Source organism: Onychostoma macrolepis, chromosome 18 (genome assembly GCF_012432095.1).
Source record: "Onychostoma macrolepis isolate SWU-2019 chromosome 18, ASM1243209v1, whole genome shotgun sequence".
NCBI lineage: Eukaryota > Metazoa > Chordata > Actinopteri > Cypriniformes > Cyprinidae > Onychostoma > Onychostoma macrolepis.
This window is the reverse complement of record NC_081172.1, coordinates 10020542-10040199: the sequence shown is the minus strand read 5'-3', so window position 1 is coordinate 10040199 and position 19658 is coordinate 10020542. Positions and strand designations below refer to the sequence as shown.

The following is a 19658-nucleotide window of genomic DNA, read 5'->3' as shown; positions in this document are numbered from 1 at the left end:
TTGCTCCCACAATAACAACCCAGTCTATTGCATAAGACACACTGGTGTTAAATCTATAGGTAAATGTTTACATTAGCATTTAGTAGCAAGAGTCCTTGCTGTTGGGTTAAACTTGATTTCCTACAAGATACCTACTTTATGAGCAATCATGCTTATTTTACAAATAAGCATTCAGAATAATATCCAGGGACTCATATCATGTGAACTGTGTTAACGTTAGTTGTTTTTACATTCCAACATTATGAATCTCATGTCAGCTGATTTTCAAACTTATTTATTTGACGAAAAAACACCAACATCAAAACATAAACAAACTCATTAAATGTCTTTTTTTTTTTTTTTTGCCCTATCAAGTCTTAATTTTATTGTCATTTTGATTAATGACATTAAATAAATAATAAATCACCACAGTTTAATTAATCACAGGATACTTCTTATAAATATTTATTGATCCAAATGTTATGGATGACTCCTTGGAGTAACTGTTTTTTATTTTTCCTAGCTGCCTTTGTTAATAGTTCATTATGCATAAAACCTGTTTACATGTCAGCTGAAGGTAAGTGGTTGTTTCTGGGCGGTTCACACTGAAGATAACACTCTAATGGACTGAGTGTCACATGCGTACTTTGACCTGTAATGAAGTCAGAATGATTCTGTCAGTCTGTTCAAGTGTTTTACTGTGTACTGTATAACTATCATGTGCATTTGGGTGCTGAAATGAATGAGGGGGGTGATAGCATTTTGTTCACATGAGCTTATGTTTATTTGACAACTGAGCTGCATAATTTCAAACAGCAAATGTGTAAAGCATTAAGGAAATGTGCAGCAGTCGCTCAGTTTATCCTTTAAAAAAACCCATAGATTTCTTCTACAACATGAACATTAAACATACAGCATATTCACAAACTATATACATCCACATGCCACTTTTTAGGCAAATGACAGTTGAGGCAAAGACACTATAGGGCCTATGAAATGTGTTACAATACAGAAATAAATGGCAGCTGGTACATCACTATTCCTATGCATTCATAAACCCAGGTCTAAAAAATAAACACATTCAATAAAACCTCCATGACCTCCTTATTGTTAAGATCTATCCAATCTAAAAGGTCCGTTTACATGTTTATTCATGTCATGTTTTACAGTGCTCCACAACATTTGTACAATACACAGCATGACCCAAACGCATTTAGCTTTGAGGTCATGAATAGTGACAATATTTCAGAAAAGGCAAAACACTTTTGATATAATCACATCTCTTTAAAGGTTTTACCTTACATACTTTTCAACATCTGTCTCAGACTAAAATGAGCCAGCTCACATGTTTGAATATACCAGCTCAAGAGTATTATGATGTCATACATTTATAGATACATATATTCCAACACTTGCCTTGTATTTAAGAAGATTTCCTTAAGAAAAACATATCATAGTTTGAGTTCAAAGGGCATTGGCTTAAAAACGAAGAGTGAGGATTGTGTTATAGGAAACTGAGAAGGCAAGAAAAAGTGCACTTTACCTCTGGATTAAATAACTGCTTTTATCAGAATATATACAGTACAAACTTTTATATCTACCAAAAGAACACAGATTACATTCAATATCAAAGTTCCATAAGGTGCTATTATACCTTGTACATTTTTGCTAGAGGTGACACAGGACAATGATGTCAGATTGTTGGCAAAGCACTCTCAGTGATGATTGACAGGTGATTGTACCTGCCATTCTGATCTGGAGTGTTGATTTCCTTCACAAGAGATTCAGACTAATTGTTTGGGAGAGGGAGAGAGAGACGGGGACTGCTGTAATATTACATCAGAGGGTTGTCGCTTACACCAGTTGTCCAATTAAAAAATAGCTCGAAACATTTCGTCACCACCCCTACCAGAGGAGCATCTCTAAGAAATGAGTCCTGGCCCAAACACTATGGTATGTTGAGGTATGTAGGTAACTCTTTCAAGCACTGAACTTTGAAAAGAGCAAAATACAACTGAAATCCAGTCGTACTATAATAGAAAGTTATATATCTGACAAATACTGCAGCAGTCACACCAGCCTGCTTGAGGTCAATATCAAACATTACATCCAAGAGTCCAATATGCGACTTCCAAATCTTTGAAAGGAACGTTCCGCTAGGATAAGCGCCGTTCGTTAGCTTAAAGAAGATTAATACGTACTGCGCTAAACTAAGTTTCTTCAGCAAAAATGAAAAAAGACAACTACAACAACGAAAAAAAGCCCAGAGCAAAGTCTGAGATTTCACACATTTTCGGTCAATACTAATACACCATTGGATGGCGAGACAAAAAAAAACGTTGCCGTCAATTGGATTTTCATTCAAATATCTCAAGGAATCAGTGCAAAAGGCACTGGCTGTTACAATGTCCCCCAATCTCCCCTAAAAAAAGATAAACCAATTTGTTTTGAAATTTTGAGTCCTCATAATAATGCTAAAAAAACAAATAAATGAACAGCCTTTGCTTGGAAATCCATAGAAACACTATAGTAAATACTCAATAAGACAATTAAATTAAGATAAACAGATAAATAGCAATTTTACAAGCAAACTAGTGTGCACTCAAAGGGCAAAAGATCAGCTTTATGTACCATCATTTTCATTTCTTTGGGGCTGATGAATGGCATCGTTCTCTGAGCCATGATGATCCCCAGACAAAGGAGAGGCCAGGTCGGCCTCGTTGGACAGGTCACCATCAGGAGACGGCGGCTCGTCGTCTTTTAAGGATGCTGCATTAAATCCAGAGGTTTTATCGGTGGGCGCATTGGGGAAAGCGATGGCAGCGGCAGCCGCGGCTGCAGCGGAGGCGTGCGTGGGAATCCCGGGGTAAAGCCACGGGAACGGGGTGGTCAGCGCCGCCGCTGCTGCTGCTGGATACACCAACTTCTCCAAGTGACTTTTATCAAACAAAGGCATGTACGATGCTGCTGCAGACGGGTTTATGAAGTAAAACGGCATGCAAAAGGGAGTCTGTTGTCCACCAACACCCGCCATTCCCATTAAAGAGTTCATTAACGCCACGTCCGGCCGAGTATTGGTGGAATCTGACCCGCCGTTCGTGGACCAGTTCATTTTGGCTTTTTTGGTGACACGTTCATCTCCGAACTCCTGCTTGATCTTAACTCCTTTGGCCGTGTCACATACTTTCTCGCATTTGCCATCACCTTTCTCTGCCTCTCCTCCGTATCCGCTGTCGGTGTCCGTGTCGTTCTCGTTAAGCTCAAGGTTCTGAGTCCTCTGGATGACAGGGACGCAGTTAGCTTGAGTATCTCTCTGCGCATCCCGCTCTGGAGCGTCGTCGCCTGGCAACGGCCGCTGCAGGATCCCTGCGCCCGGCTGGAACTGCGCGGAAACTTTGTGTAAGTGGTTGATGAGTCGCGTGCACATCTGCTCACGCGCCGTCCAGTTCTCCACCTTGTTCAGATACTGCAGGACTTCTTTGGCACATGCATGAAAGCCTGAGTGGAACGCATCTAAGTCAGCCTGGAGGGAGGACTTCAACGACCGCTCCCCTGTCATGAAAGAGAGACAAAAGTCCTGTTATAAAAAAACAGAAAATTGACAGACAGACAGACAGGCAGATAGATAGATAGATAGATAGATAGATAGATAGATAGATAGATAGATAGATAGATAGATATTAAAAATAAATATAATCAACATATATATGGTCTAGATTTTTATAGATAGGATTATATAGAAAATAAATAAATAAATAAAACCAAGATAGATGAATAAACAGATAGGTAGACAGACAGACAGACAGACAGACAGATAGATAGATAGATAGATAGATAGATAGATAGATAATAAATCTAGACAGATATAAATATATTAATACATGCAACAAAAAAAGTGGTCTATAAAAACACTTTTATATCAATTATGCTTATCTATGTTAAAAGTACATACACAATTGCAGCTATATGTGCAGCTATTTTAGTTAAAGTGCTGTAATTTAAGCTCCATTTAACCTGCTGTTTTACTTGATGTGGTATTGATGTTTCTCTGATTGCATTGTGTGGGTTGCACATTATGTAATTTACCGTTCTGCAAAGCGATGATCTTCTGGTGCTGTTGCTCTGTGACAGCTGTCAAAGCGTTCAAATGCTTCAGCGTCAGCTCGAGAACTACCGCTTTTTCCAAGTGACCTAGCGTCTGTAAGACAATACGAACATTTATCGGATTTCTCTACTTTCTTGCTTTCCTTATGAGGGTGAGGTAAAATTACAAAACACATTTTAACAAGACCAAACAAAATTCAGTTGACTTAAATTACCGTAAGCTTCAGATGTTCCGGTAATAAATCTTTCAGCTGCCCAATACATTCATTTATTCGGTCCCTCCTCTTTTTCTCGATCAGTCTGTGTGGTAACTTATACGCGTCCTGCGAATAAAAAGTATTAGCCATTGCCAAAAGTTGTTAAAGTAATAATTATCACTCGGATTATTAAGACACAAAGTGTTACGTGAACTTGACGGACATCACGTTTCCATCACGGGTCCATAGTTTGCTTACCTTTCCTTCCTCTCTCTTCACTCCTCTTTTGGATTTGCACATGTAGAGAGACGAATATTCAACCCTAAAAAAAGAAAACCCCAATTTTAAAATGCGAATCTATTCATTTCGTCCTCAATCTCACACATTTAAAAAAACAAAAAAAATTTTAATAAAAAAAAAAAAACATAAAATTACCCCAAGAAATCCGCGTGATCCAGGAACTGTCTGCCCTGCATTCTCGGTATTCTTTCATCCATAACTTTGTCCCACTTTCTTGTGTGCTTCTTCTACAATCAGGTTTGTTAATCCAGTATCAGCGGAGCGGCAGTGCGTTGTGTCCGGTCTCGCGCAGCACCTCTGAATGATGATGTGTGTGCGCGCTCGCCTGAGCTGACACTCTCGCGCACTCACTCTGCGCGTGGAGACTACAGCGCAGGCGCGCCTTCACCAGGAACCGCGCGCTGACTCACGTGTAAACTGCACCAGCTCCAGAGTCTGGGAATTAAATGGGCTTGAAAGTTGTCTGTTTATTGCTGAAGAGACGCTGAAAAATAAAACCACAGCATATCGCTCAAACGCGTTAAAATAATTGTTTTTGAGCTCTCAAGGATAACATCTACACATCTAAATGTGAAATACAAGGATACTTATTATAGTATAGTATTTAATCTAAATGAGGATATATCTTATTGCTTTTACATAAACCAGCTAGAATTATTATTGTCTAAGCCAACTTTTTGGCATAAAAATAAAAACATTATTTTATGTTTTATTTTCTTTCCAATTTAGGACATCCCTAAAGGTCTGCAAACTAAATAAACATTTACAGACACATTTATTAACTTCGCTAAATGCATTTTCAAAATAATGCTTTCATATTATTTATCATGTTTACCAAATGTAATTATCACTATATGTCTAGGCTAGTAATTAATATATTTGGGGGAAAACTTATGCCATGTCAATGTGTTATTACTATTAATATGATACATTATTATTATTATTTTATAAATACTTTATTAGTATATTTGATTGTACATGCAAAGTGTTCACATTTCCTCAATATATTTTTTAAATGGGTTACATATTTTTAAAGATTTGCAAATAGTTTGCCTGCTATATTGTAACTGAAATTAACTGTATGTTTTTTTTTTTTTACATATATCAATTAACAAACTGCTAAGAAAATGATAAATGTGATAAATATTTTATGACAAATCATTTATTTGCAGCTTTATAATTAGATTTTTTCTGAAGTTCTGTGCAGCATGTTTAGCTTGAACTAACATCTCGATGTACTGAGATTGCTTTGCCTATACATGCCATCTGAAACGAGGTGTGACATAACACAAAAGCACATAGAATAAGCTCTCTATATAGTCTGTCTGAAAATAGACCACATTCCGTCAATATCCAGCCTTCAGAAGGCTTTAGCAGATGAAACCATTATAAGATTATAAATCAGAGTTTTTCCAGCATATAAAAAAATATGAATTGAGTTTTACAAAAGGTCTAGGTGAATACAGACATATTCATTATAAGAAGCATGCCCTGCATGTAGTTAATGACTCTCCATAATTAACACAAAGTGAAATGAACACGTAGCATATCTGCACTCTCTCATAATATTCATAAGAGATTAACTGTAACCCGCTCACATGCCCGCGGGTCACGTAACTTCATCAAAATCATGTGACTGACTCCAGGCTGTTATGAATAGATTGCACAGTGTGTTGCAGGAGGTTGGCAGGACTTGAGCACTCGCCCACATGTTTGCCAGAGACAAGAATTGTTTCTGCTCCGTAAGACCCCTCTTTCCTGTTTAGTTTTCAGGGAGACTAGTAGCTGTCGTGTGTTGGAGTCCCCCTTTATGTCTTCCCTCCCCTTTCCAACCCTCCCTCCTTTCCGTCTCCTCTTCTGTGCTCTATATGTGGCTCTTGTGGAATCTGCTCCAAATGTTTTCCATATTAGTTCAGTGTCCTTTCTGGTTCCGAATAGCAGGGATCGCGTAGGGAGAGAAGCCTCCAGTGAGGAGGGAGGGGAAGGGCAGGGCAAGGGAACAGTCCAGCTAAAGAGAGCAAAAGAAACGCCAGACGAGAAAGAAAAGGAAGGACAAACAGATAGAGGGCTAGTGCAAGAACGTCCAGTTGGCCTCAAAGGAAGATTAAGAATCTCAGCACGAGACGGGAGGAATTATGGGGACGAGTCCGATGGGGTCGGCTGGAGGAGGCATCGCAAACGCTGGCAAGGAGAAGAAGGGACAAGCAGAAACTGGAGGCCCAGTGCTGGAGGAAGCCCAAAAATGTTGTGGCTGCCGCTTTCCTTTGCTGGTCGCTCTGTTACAGCTTCTGCTGGGTGTCGCAGTAGCTGCTGTGGCCTTCCTCATGGTTACCATTAGCTCCTCTCTGCTGGCCAGGGAGACGCCCCATTGGGCCGGCATCATTGTAAGCTTCCTTTTGCTTCTCCCTCAACTCCCAGCATGCCTTGTTTACTCTTTTGGGGCCATGCATGAGGCCGTCTCATATCAGATCCATTGGCCACACTGCCATACTGTACATAAGCATACATAAACAATGTTACAGAGAGCATGCATGCATGTCCAAAAATAACATATTGTGAGAACAATGAATACATTTATAAAGAGACTTGTGAGTTTTAATGCTGTTATGAGAATCATCACTGAGGGTGTCATGTTGCAGAATACAAGCTCACATGCTAATCTCAGTGGATTTTGCTTGGTCAGCGGTGATTTACAAAGTTTTCGTGCAAAGTATCTAGTTTCAGAAGCCTGTAGCGAAAAATAGATTTAAAGTTTAAAAACAACACAGGTTCCTTAGATGAAAATACAGCTGTATGTTTGTTTGAGAATCACAGGAGAGTCAGATCAAACTGTACCTTTATAAATAGAAAATAAATCTTCAAAAGATTCAAACCCATCCCTCTGTGCAGACATGCATGTCCAGTCACGTAGGCCTTATGACAACAAAACAGGGCTGACACATGCATGATGATAACATTGCATGCATCTGTTTTTACAAATTACATTACTTAACGCTTGTTAATCCTAATTTGGCAAATTTTTACAAATTGCTTGTGCATCTCTCATTATGCTATATTATCACCAAATCTTGGATTCAATCTTTTTTTTCTCTCTCTCTCAAATTGGACAGGTTTTATATTTCTATTTGGAACTGTTCATAGGCCTCATTAATCTGAACTTAATATTGGCTTTCCTGTAGCTCAAATAGTAGAGCATGGCGCTAGCAACGCTGAGATCATGGGTTCAATTCCCAGGGAAAGCAAGAGCTGATAAAATGTAAAAACTGTAACTTGAATGCAATGTAAGTCGCTTTGGATAAAAGCGTCTGCTGAATGCATAAATGTAAATGTAATATGCACCTCGGCTTTGCAGTGAACATTGCCAAAATTTCAACAAATAATGTTTTTTGGTTTCAAAACATAATCATGCAGAAGCTCAGATCAATGAGGCCTATGGTCAATACTTACAAAAAGAAGAACAAATACCTGTGCTGATTAAAATTACACAAGCTGATGAAATGAAAAAGAGAATCTTTGTATAATATTGCTCAACAGTCTTGTCCGATATGGATAATACAATATTTTATCTATGTAATAACTTGTTCAAAACCTTTGAACAAGATTGTGTCAAGCAAACATTCAGGGTTTGTCTCGACAAACCTTTGCAGTAACACTTTACAATAAGGTTCCCATTTGTTAAGTTGTTGCATTAATTAATATCAAGCGATAAGCAATGCATATGGTACAGTATTTAATATTCTTTGCTAATGTTAGTTAATAAAAATACACCTGTTTTTTTGTTACTTCATGTTAGTTCAGGTCCATTAAATAATATTAAGAGAATATAATTAAAAATGTTAAAAATATTAACTATACATTATTAAATATTGAAATTAACACTAATGCTTCAGAAGTATTTTTATTGTTAGTTCATGGTAGCTAAATAATGTTAACAATATAACCTTTTTTTACAGTGTTAGAAAATTGGCTTTCTTTTTAACAATTACATTTGAATTTCTTTACATTTTTAATACAGATTGCAATTTTGAATCCTGTTTGCATTCAACAAAATCCGAAACATAGTCTCTGTTCAATTCTAAATGCCACACAAACCCAATATAGAACTGTGTAAAACATTAGCTATTGTGGCAATAAAACATAAAGTTTTATGAGATTGCTATGTTAGATACAGACATTTAAAATCATGGGCGCACATATTGGAGCGATAAGGCAGATCAGAGAACATCTATGTGTGCTCTGGTATCTCAAGTTCAGGCCTCACGAGACCAGTGCTGCTGTTCCTGGAGAAAAACGCTGAGGTCACCAAGACTTCTCTGCCTCAGATCCTGGGAAAAACAATCAAATTAGATACCACACGTTAGTCACAAGACTCCAATCACGCTGAGAAAAAGAGCGGGGAAAACACAGAAAGAGACAGAGAAGAAAAGTGTGAGATAAAATGCGTGAAAGATAAAGATATCTCGGAGGGTGGGGGGTCAAGCTATTCAATTTGCAATGGCAGTCAATATATTATCAGATGACAGCTCAATGCTGAGTTGCACAATGCTGATTACAATAAGGGTTATGGTTGGCTCATAACAAGCCTGGCAGACACAGAGAACTTAGGAGGTCTGCTGCACTGCAAATGAGATTAGAGCTACCCAGTACACTGGTATGTGTTCATGACAACAATGGCAACATTTTGCAACAACAGACTCTAAGATGCACATGATCATGATGATCACTCTCCAAACGGCCTATTAAAACTTGATTAGCATGTATGATTAGTTTATATATTGTACATTTAGGGTATAAAAGGTAACAGATCTATAGATTGCTGCAGGGACGCCATATTTTTTTAGGTCAAAACTTTAAAGTTAGCATTTTAGCACTTCTGGTTCCATGTCCTGAAGTTAAAGGGTTTTTAAAAAATGTTTTTTAGTTAAATGCCTGAAACAAGGTCTGTCCCTACTGAAAAAAACAGCATATGCTGGTTAGGTATGTTTGAAGCATGGCAGCTAGTTTGAGCTGGTTTAAGTTGGTCATGTGCTACTGCTCCTTATATGGTTCTAAGCAATTAGCTCCTGCTCAGGACCAGCTTAAATCAGCTCATGACCAACTAAGGACCAGCTTAAACCAGCTCATAACCAGCTTATAACCAACTAAGTACCAGCTTAAATCAACTCAAACCAGCTGCCATTTTTCAACATTTGGCTTTTTACTTCTTGCGATTGTATTTCTGCTTCAAACATTGCGTTCATTTGTGAAGGATATCATGATGAACAAAACGTGTGAGAATCATAAACGTTTGTCACAGAGCTCATTTTCTGCAATAATCCAAAAGCCAGTGCACAAATCCTATTGGGTTTTTGTCGAGGGAACCAGGGTGATGCTAATTTCCGTGTTGGACTACAAAAAAAATGTCATTACTGCAGCACTCTATAAAAATACTCTATGTTGTGTTTTGCAGATGATTGTGGTGTCTCTGCTGGGATTCATCCTCTTCTGCATCACCAGAGTGCCTGATGAGAGAGCGTCGGCTCAATTTATTGTAAAGGTAAAAATAAATGCAGTTTTTGGATGAACTGAGATTTATAATTGCACCTCATATGTAAATGCTTTTCAAATGCTTTTAAAACATGTAGAAGTGCAACTTAGCTCTGAGAGCATGGGACTTCTATGATAAAATTGTAGTACGGAGGTAGCAGCAACAGGCCTAGAATTATACAATTCTTTTGCATTTTAAAGAAATGATTCATCCAGAAATCAAAATTATGTCACCATATAATGATCATTCCAACCCACTGTTATTATATACGTGAAACACACAAGGATATGAATGTCCATGCAGCTCTTTTTTCCATTCATCAAAAGTGGAAAGTGACTTAAATGTCTCCAAAAAAGCATCATTATAGTATAATAAATGTAGTGCATATTACTCATAAATCTATATTACAAGTCTTCTGAATGAATTAGCGATGTTCTTTTGAGTCAGTTGTTTTCAATGAATCAGTTGAAGTGGTTCACACAATTGGTCTAACTGTTTTATCTCACAATTTGGTTGTGGTAGTTCTCCAGTCAACAACTCTCCTACTCACTGAACTGAGATGAGATGAGGTCCAAACCCAGATAGAAACACGTGCATCTGCAAGATGTCTGTTAAAGAGCGCTTCATCTTTAAAGCATCTGCTGTGTACAAACATCTGATGAATGTCTTTAAAATGACAGTTTTTCATACATTCTAAATCATAAACATCTTAAAGACATTTTCTAAATGTCTACTTAATGTCTGACAGGAAATGTCCTATAGACATTGCAGATGAGCAAGCATCAAATAGACGTCTCTGAGATGTACATGTGCTATCACAGAATGAGTGAGCTGATAATAAGAGTGAAATGGCGGATTGATTTTATGCTGACTTAGATTCCAAATAAAATTTTCTGGACACATGTTTACAACTTAAGCTGAATCATGACTTGAATCGAAAAAATGGCCAATTGGGACGGTTTAATTTAAGTATAGCTGTGTACGAAATCGTAATGCTCTCTGAGTAGGTATACTTATTTTGAAAGTACACTGTAAAAAATGGCCGTGATTTTAACGGTAAAAAACTGTGAAAATGCTACAGTAAAAACCTGTTAAATGGTTAACTGTAAGTTCCCCTAATATATATGGTGAAAAACTGTAATAGACATTTCAGACAATTTTACAGTAAAATACCATTTTTGGAAGTGAAAAAGAATGTAAAATTTACAGGGAAAAACCGTAAATTGACATTCCCAGAATTCCCTGCGTTGCATTTCAAATTTTGTTTGAATTTAATGTTTTTTCTTTGAAATAACTGTTTCTTCTTAGTTTTTTCTTATCAGTTATGTTTATTAGGGTTGTATGTTACATCTAATGTTGTTAAATTAATGTTTATTGCATATTTCATTTTAATGAGGTGTTTAGTGTTTGTGTGAATGACACTGTGCACCTTCTATATATTTTATTATTTAAAAGCTGCTTGTGATGGGCTTTGGTTAATCATGACTTTCTCATCACCACCTGCATTTGGTGGTTATCAGTGTATTTCAAAGGTACAAAACAGTACTTCAATAGGTTGGTATATTAACATTATATCAGTTAATGAAATTACGGTATTTAACTGTAAATTTAGGTTAAAACCGTAAAACCTAAAATGTTGCTACCGTATTTTTTACGGTAGAATTCTGGCAACCACAGCTGCCGTTTTTTTTACGTAAATTTTACGGAATTTTACGGAATCATGTGACCCACATGACAATGCGGCATTTCATTGCCATTCACAAAAACTCTCTTTTTGTCTTTTTTGGAGCTTTACGCTTAAAATCACTATCATTGTTATTGTATGGTGAATGTTCTGGCTATATCTCCTATTGTGTTTCACATAAAGTAAGTAATAATAGGTCTGTATGGTGTGACTGTGCTAATGACAAAATCAAAATTTTCAGCTCATCTGTTTCTGTAATTAGGCATATTTTTTAATATTTAATGGCCAATTGGCATTGGCAGTAACATTCCTGAGTCATCAAGTCAGAACATTGAGCTGGTTTTAAATGAACAAGATTAGTCTATTTAAATCTGATTTCCAGCACCTTGCCTTAATTATCACAAATGACTGTAACTGCTCTCTTACTTCTGCCCAGCTCCTGTACTTCTTCCTGTGCACGATGGGGCTGGTCATTTCCGCAGTGGTCATTGCCTTCCAGTGCTACCATTACGCCCTGACTAACAGCTACAGCTGCAAGGAAATGGGGGAGTATTGTATGTGCACCCTGGACCCTGAGGATCCCATCGCCCGCACTTTCTCCTACAGCGGTGTGACAGACTGCAGTGCCATCGTAAGCACTCTACCCATGTATTACCTTCTGCAGATGGTGCTGAACCTGGCTCAGGCTATCGTCTGCCTGGTTGGGGCCTTCCTCATATGGAAGCACAGGTACCAGGTGTTTTTCGCTGGGCTACAGACAGGATCTCCTTCTGTCCAGAATTGGCAGAAAGTTTAGGGCACTGAGAGATTTCTCTGGAGAAGTAAACGTGGAGTGTGGGAGTGTTTGAGCCTTTAGGGAAGAAACTGTTTGCTGCAATACCTGCCCAACTGGGAGTTTTATGCCATGTGACCTTTTATCAAAGAAGCTGAATGAGTCTGTGTTTGTATTGCCATATTATAATATTTTGGAAAGTTTTATGCAATCTTTAGAGTTATTGTATTTTTCTACATTGGCTGTTTAAAAATTTCGGCTTGTCGAGGTTAACTGTTTATTTTTACCACGGCCAAGGAGAGTATTTTTATCTATAGAACCAGTAAGTGACGCAAAACGAGACCTGATACTTTAGGAAAATGAGCGACACAATCTGTTGTTGTGGTTGTTACTGTTGTGGCAATGGCATGCCTAAAAATTCCTTTAATTGCCAGTATTAAATTTTGCTTAGTCAAAAAACCCAGAACACCTTAAAATGCAATTATTCACACATTGACCTTTTTCTAACTTCAGGTGCATTCATTGTTTCCGAGACAAAATTCCTGGTTGTTCAATTGCTGTTGGGATTATTAAAATATTTTAAATATTATGCAAAAAATATAACGTATTAAATTAGATTTCATATTTTCATATTTGCATTTTTTATTATGTGAATAAATATATATATATATATGCATAATTTTAAGAAATTAAAATATTATAGTAAAATATTGGTTTCTAACTGTTAGACTTACAAATCTGATTTTTTTTTATAACTTCTAGTCTATTAATAAGCCATATTAAACACTCGTGAGAATGCACACAGAAGCAACACTCTTTAACATTTCTTAGATGAAACATGATTTCTACAATATAACATATCAATTAATTGAATACAGCACTGCTTTACCTTAAGAACTGTCTAGAGCACTTAAAAAAACAAAAAGCACTCAGAAATAATAGATGTGTGCAGTGACGAGGCTGGACGGGCTTGTGGACTGAAGTCACAGTTCATACAGCCAGTGAACAGCAGTCAGTCAGGGATTGGGGGGATTCAAAGGGGTACTTTGACAAACAGCAAGTTACTGCCTCAAGATTCATGCAGTGCAAGGGCAAATGGCCTTTAACCTTTTTGTATTTTACATAGGTCTATTGCATATTTTGAATTTGTGGTGAGGTGAAAATTGAGCGAATGTAAAGCCTGACAATCAAACCAAAAAGCTCTGTTTGTCATCATGAAGTCCTTGTCAATGAAGCTTGTAAACCAAATTATACACTGCCAACAGGAAGAGAGCTGCCTGAGGTGTTAAAAGAGTCTGTTGCTTTAAAGAGACCTTCGGTCTGGTGTTTGGAAGAGATGCAACATGATGCTTCAGCACAGAAAAAAACACCCATAAATGTAAGCTTTGTATGAGTCATCTTTCTTTGAGCTGATTTCTAATAAAAGGCATTTACATAACCCTCTCTCCTTCATCATTCAATTGCATGTCTTTTAAAAATTATTAACTGAATTTCATACTTATGTGTTTCTTTCATGTTGTTGTCAAGCAAACAGAAATATGCCAACTTTGGATCCACAATGATGTGAATATAATCTAATAATAATAGTAATAATAATATACTAATAATAATCTTATACTATATTATTATTTTTTATTATTATTAAAAATAAATAAGGTTTGTTCATTTTTATAGTTTATTGTGTGTGAATAATACTGTACAGTACCGTTCAAAAGTTTGGATTTATCAAAAACAGTAAAAACAGTAATATTGTTAAATATTAATACAATTTCAAATAACGGTTCTCTATATATTTTAAAACGTAATTTATTCCTCTAAAAGCAAAGCTAAATTTTCAGCATCATTACTTCAGTCTTCAGTGTCAAATGATCCTTCAGAAATCATTCTAATATGCTGATTTAGTCTTATTATTATCAGTGTTAAAAATAGTTGCACTGAGCATGATTAATAAAATGTTCAGAAGAACAGCTTTTATTTGAAATAGAAATATTTCGAAACATTATCAAATCTTTACAGTCGCTTTTGATCAAATTAATGCATCACTGCTGAATAAAAGTATTAATTTCTTTAAACAAAAAAAAAATAAATAAATAAATAAAAAAATGAACGGTAGGTGTTTGTGAATCTGTAATGTGAATAGTGACCATGGGCTGAAGATAAAAAAAAAATTATCATAAAACTTTGTATTTGACAGATAAGGTCACCATTTTCTTTCACTGTATGGAAATGAGCAGCGTGAACATTTTGATAAACATCTTTTGCATTCCACAGAATAATGTCAAAGGGGTTTGGAATGACATCAGGATGCATAAATGGCACAATCAAAATTTTTGGGTGAAGTACTCCCGTAACAGAACCATATTCTTGCAGATCTCCCCAGTCTCTGCAGCAGAACTTCAGCGAGTCACTCCGTACACTATTAAATTAAGCAGGAACGCTGAGTCAAATGAAAAATCCCCCTTGAATTGCAGTGCTTTTAGGAAAGAGTGCAGCAGGGGCGATCTCTCGCCGCTCCGATACGAGCTCATGTGACAGATCTCATCTGCTCTCCGACCAACCAGCATGACAACAACACGCACAATCACATGCAGACCCATCACATGCAAAAAGAAGGAAGGGAGGGTGGTATATTTAGATAAATGAGTGTGTTTATGCAGGATGTTGTTCACTCTCTTGCGTTAATAACTGCACACCTGCATGACTGAACTGTGAGAAAGAGTGCACGTGAAGGAGGGATCAAATCTTATCATCATTAAATACAATTCAAATATTTTTTAAAGATTTATTTTTGCCATTTTTTGCGAAAGGGCAGTTCAATGACAGGAAGCGACGTGGAAGGTAGAAAGTGGGATTGGATCAGAAAAGGTCCGTACGCTGGGACCAGTGTTGCCATGTCTGCGTTTTTACCGCGGAATTGGGCTACTTTAACACTGTTGCCTCGGGTTGTTTTTCATGTCAGCTGGTTTAAGCGACCCCAATAACGTGATATTTAGCCCCTAAAATGCGAATTTTACCAGGGAAACCCTGCCAACAACTGTGTATTTTACCCCTGGAACGCATTTCTTTCCGGGAAACGCGATTGGGGTAGTTTTGGGCTAGATTTGTTGTGAAAACCTGGCAACCCTGGCTGGGACTCGAACTCTGGACGCGCGAAGCCCAAATGTCCATGCCAAACCAGTTCAAATATGGACATGCACGCTGAGGGAAAACTGAATTTATATGTATGACACGATAAACCATTGAATAACTGCTATATTTGACCTTATTCTCCAGCGAAACAAGCACTTCACCATCTTTAGAATATTGTCTTTGAACTTCCGTTTGTGCTGTAGCTCTGTATATTTCTATGGCATCGCTGTCTAAGAGTAATTTAGCTGGTGAAGTGGATTTATGTATTGTAGAGTTAAGTTATTGTGAGCAGTGTAAAGTTTAAAGCAAATGTCTTAACAAATGTCAGTAGACCAGTAAGATTTTAAAACCAGCGGTTCATTCATAAATCCGCGATATCACTGTGGAAATAGGCTACAAACAGAAGACAGAAAACAAACGAAGAGCTACAAAAGGGGCGGGGCTACATAAGGTCAATATCCATGACATTTATTTCTATTTAATTGTTCCTGTTTCATGTTGGAAAGACGTGCCTTCCGACAGATGAGCGATCAGTTAGTGAGAGTGGCAGTTATCCAACTAACTGTCTTCTCCTGCCTGATGGAGAATTCCAGACGTGCTGGACTTTCCCCTGCTTAGTGACAGCTGTGGGCTATAATGGAGCCGTCAGGGGCTAAGTTTAACTCGTGCCAGAGTGAAGGCACGAGCAGACGTGAATCTTTGCACTCTCAAGTAACTAGGCACAATCCGGTACCCGAAAAACACCAGAGTACCATAGGTTAAAGAAACAGTTCACAGTTTATTTGAAAATTTACACACCCTCAGGCCATTCAAGATGCAGATGAGTTTGTTTCTTCATCAGAACAGATTTGGAAAAATTTAGCATTACATCACTTGTTGACCAATGGATCCTCTGCAGTGAATGGGTGCCGTCAGAATGAGAGTCCCAACAGCTGACAAAAACATCACACGACTTCAGTACATCAATTAACGTCTTGTGAAATGAAAATCTGAGTGCTGGTCATCTCGTCTGAATCAGTTTAAATGCCTTAATGATGGCGAGCAAGTGACGTCACACTAAATTTGAAATGTATCTACATCTTGGATGGCCTCAGGGTGAGTACATTTTCATTTTTGGGTGAACTATTACCAGATATTTTATTTGATGGAAATAACTATCAACATCAAACACATTAGACTTGACTTCTTCAAACATTTCAGTTAAACTCAAGCTTATAGATTTATATATTTAGAATATAATTGTAGAATTAGAAAAAATAAAAGGAAAAATAAGACAATTTTATTATCTTTTATTGTAGATTTAATTGTGCCAATTTAAAGCTACAAATTAAACAACAAAAAAAACGCTATATTTGTTGTAATTATTGTTATACTTGTTATACTGCTATATTGTTTTAAAAATAAAAGAAGGAACTATAATCTAAAAATACTGTCACACGCTCAAGTTCAGGTTACTCTCCTGAACAGTGGTCTTCCACTGGTGGGCCACGACTCATAAATAGGTCATAGGTCTGTTGGATGGGCTCACAGATAATATTAGAAAAAAACACAATCTATTTTAAATAATTGCTGTTTGTATCCACAAAAATGTTAAGTAGCACAACTGTTTTCAACATTGATAATAACAAGAAAAGTTTCTTGAGCACCAGATCAGCATATTAGAATAATTTCTGAAGGATCATGTCACAATTCTGTAGTAGTTTTAATCAATATTACATTATAATGCTGGGTGTCTTATTTAAATGCTTTTTTTGTTTGTTAACTTTGTGTGCTAAACTGTTCTAGTACGGTCAAGTTGCCACGACCACTAAAATAGCATTTGAGATCCACTGCTGGTGTATAAATCTGAACTCTGTACACAGATCTGATAACAGGTGCCTCGTATCAGCAATCAGTGCAGACACAACAAATGCATATTCATCATTTATAAAATGATCTCAATCCTTGCATAGATGCCTAAATATCCCAAAAAGGATTGCTTCTATTGTTTCACATAGTTTAACCCTCTAAATCTCAGAGTTTCTAAATGGTTTAAAGAATAGAGAGTCACAGTAACCATTGTAATACCAAATATAAATTCTTTATTATTTTCTGTACAACTTTATATAAGGCAAGCACAAATATGCTAGACACATCTCCAACACAAAATACACAATAAAAATTATCATCATTTAAGAGTTAAGGCTAGCGTTTAGGTCTTTGTAGAAGGTGACACAAATGGATTCCAACAGTCACATGATTGTCTGATTATGAGATGACAGTTTCCAAGTCTTATATCTTTCATTAAAGTAATAGTGAATTTGAATTATAAAAAACTATTAAATTGTTTGAAGGCACTTTATCTCCAGTTATTCCAGCACAGACTAAAGTCCACATTGAATTACAGCAATACTCCAGTTATGAACAGGACATTTAAAATGTGAGGGAGTTAATACTTGACGCTTTAAAAAAAACAAAAAAAAAACAAACAAATTCAGACAGCCCTTCCAAAGACTGTCTGAGTCATCTGATGTGAGCCCTCATACGCACAGGGTTCATGATTTTCCAAACAAACACACTCTGTATATTTCCAAACGCCCTCCGTCTAGAAGATCTAAATGGGACAACACTTACAAACCAACGCTCAAGTCTGTAAGATCTAACTGGACAACTGTAATGTCATGATGTAAAGTGTGATATCACCATGAGTGTAGTGTTGTTCATGGTGTGAACATCAGCATCTGTGTGTGAGTGTGTGTGGAGAGGTGCGATGAGTCGTCCTCAGTGTCCAGGGGGGATTTGATGGTTCATCTGTGATGGTCCCAGGAAGCCTAGTCTCTGTTTATTCTTCCTTTGCTCTGTCATCTGTACATGTGCAGAAAAACACACATATTAAACAGGGAAGCCCATTCAGCTGCATCAAATTACAAAAACATTATCCCACAAGGCTATCAGCTCCAAAAAAATTTAATTAAAAAAAAAATACAAAAATAAATAATAATAATAATAATATATTATTATTAATTATATTATTTTTTATTGTACATCATATCAGCATGAACGGCTAGATTCATAGCGAAAGGCTGTATGTGAAGCAAAAAGCCAAGTGCTTTGAGCATTTTATATAATGCTACATATCTCCAAACCTATTCTGATAAAGAAACTCAACTACATTTTAGATTGGTAACAAGATTTAAAATAGTCTTAACAATAATAATTTAATGAGCTGTATACAATAATTTAACAATATTTTTCCAAACCAAAATATATATTTTTAAATAATTAAATGATTAAGATAATTATATACACAATCTTCCAATTTGATATTTGAAAAAAAAAGGAGAATTAAAAAAGATCATTAATGTAATTTCTGAGTAAAAAAATAGATTGATTGAATCATGTGGCTTTCTCTCCACCACCTGTTTGTAAGGTGGTTATCATTAGATTTTAAATCTTTTAACTGTAAATTTGGGATTTTAACAGTAAATTAACTAATTCAATCTGTAAATGCTCTCTTTTTTTTTTTTACAGTAAAATTCTAGTAACCAAAGCTGCCACTTTTTTTACTGTAAATTTCACAGATCCTCTAATAGTGTACTTTCTGAAGATGCATTTACATTTATGGTTGTGCAGTGAAATTATGTGAGCAATATCTAGTCAGTTTGTGAGTTTCTCATGCAAATTTTTCAAGAATTTGCCGTATTGACCGACAGAAAGCTGCTTGGTTCGAAAGTGACTTCTGAGCTACTCCTCTGACAATAGACAATGGACTTTTTTCACAGTGAAATTTTGCTAATGTGACAGCACAGACAATTATTCTGTTTCAAAACTTATCAAGTTGCCTCCATAATCACCATTTTAGAGTGTCATTTCTACACTCTCAACGTGAAGTCTGTTTAAAAGGATAGACAAACTGTTTGGTAACCAACATTCTTCAAAATATCTTATTGCTCCACAGATGGAAAAAAGTTTGGAACAACACGACAA

General features: G+C 36.6%; 3 protein-coding genes across 3 annotated transcripts in view; 1 reads left to right on the top strand and 2 right to left on the bottom strand.

Moving 5' to 3' along the window:
* Positions 1–333: 333 nt before the first annotated feature.
* Positions 334–4914, bottom strand: bhlhe41 (basic helix-loop-helix family, member e41). Its single transcript, XM_058752050.1, has 5 exons — positions 4716–4914; positions 4539–4602; positions 4299–4406; positions 4066–4177; positions 334–3531 (listed from the first exon to the last, which is right to left on the bottom strand). Exons 1-5 carry the CDS (start codon positions 4775–4777, stop codon positions 2603–2605), a joined length of 1275 nt encoding a protein of 424 aa, XP_058608033.1. The 5' UTR covers positions 4778–4914; the 3' UTR covers positions 334–2602.
* A 1401-nt stretch (positions 4915–6315) lies between these two features.
* On the top strand, positions 6316–13989 carry sspn (sarcospan (Kras oncogene-associated gene)). The gene is made up of 3 exons (XM_058752052.1): positions 6316–6964; positions 10030–10116; positions 12228–13989. The coding sequence occupies exons 1-3, from the start codon at positions 6716–6718 to the stop codon at positions 12585–12587; spliced, it is 696 nt and encodes a 231-aa protein (XP_058608035.1). The 5' UTR covers positions 6316–6715; the 3' UTR covers positions 12588–13989.
* Positions 13990–17761: 3772 nt separating this feature from the next.
* Positions 17762–19658, bottom strand: part of itpr2 (inositol 1,4,5-trisphosphate receptor, type 2) — an 83109-nt gene continuing 81212 nt past the window's right edge. The window contains exon 57 of the mRNA XM_058750887.1: positions 17762–18536. Coding sequence (XP_058606870.1) covers positions 18453–18536 — 84 coding nt within the window. The 3' untranslated portion in view covers positions 17762–18452. The remainder of the gene's footprint in view (positions 18537–19658) is intronic.

Excerpts from the sequence above, each read along its gene's own strand:
- bhlhe41 (XM_058752050.1), bottom strand. The coding sequence starts at position 4,777 with ATGGATGAAAGAATACCGAGAATGCAGGGCAGACAGTTCCTGGATCAC. Across the intron at positions 4,407-4,538 it reads TGAAGAGAGAGGAAGGAAAG|GACGCGTATAAGTTACCACA; the intron begins GTAAGCAAACTA and ends TTTTATTCGCAG. Across the intron at positions 3,532-4,065 it reads GATCATCGCTTTGCAGAACG|GGGAGCGGTCGTTGAAGTCC; the intron begins GTAAATTACATA and ends CTTTCATGACAG.
- sspn (XM_058752052.1), top strand. The coding sequence starts at position 6,716 with ATGGGGACGAGTCCGATGGGGTCGGCTGGAGGAGGCATCGCAAACGCT. Across the intron at positions 6,965-10,029 it reads CCCATTGGGCCGGCATCATT|ATGATTGTGGTGTCTCTGCT; the intron begins GTAAGCTTCCTT and ends TGTGTTTTGCAG. Across the intron at positions 10,117-12,227 it reads CGGCTCAATTTATTGTAAAG|CTCCTGTACTTCTTCCTGTG; the intron begins GTAAAAATAAAT and ends ACTTCTGCCCAG.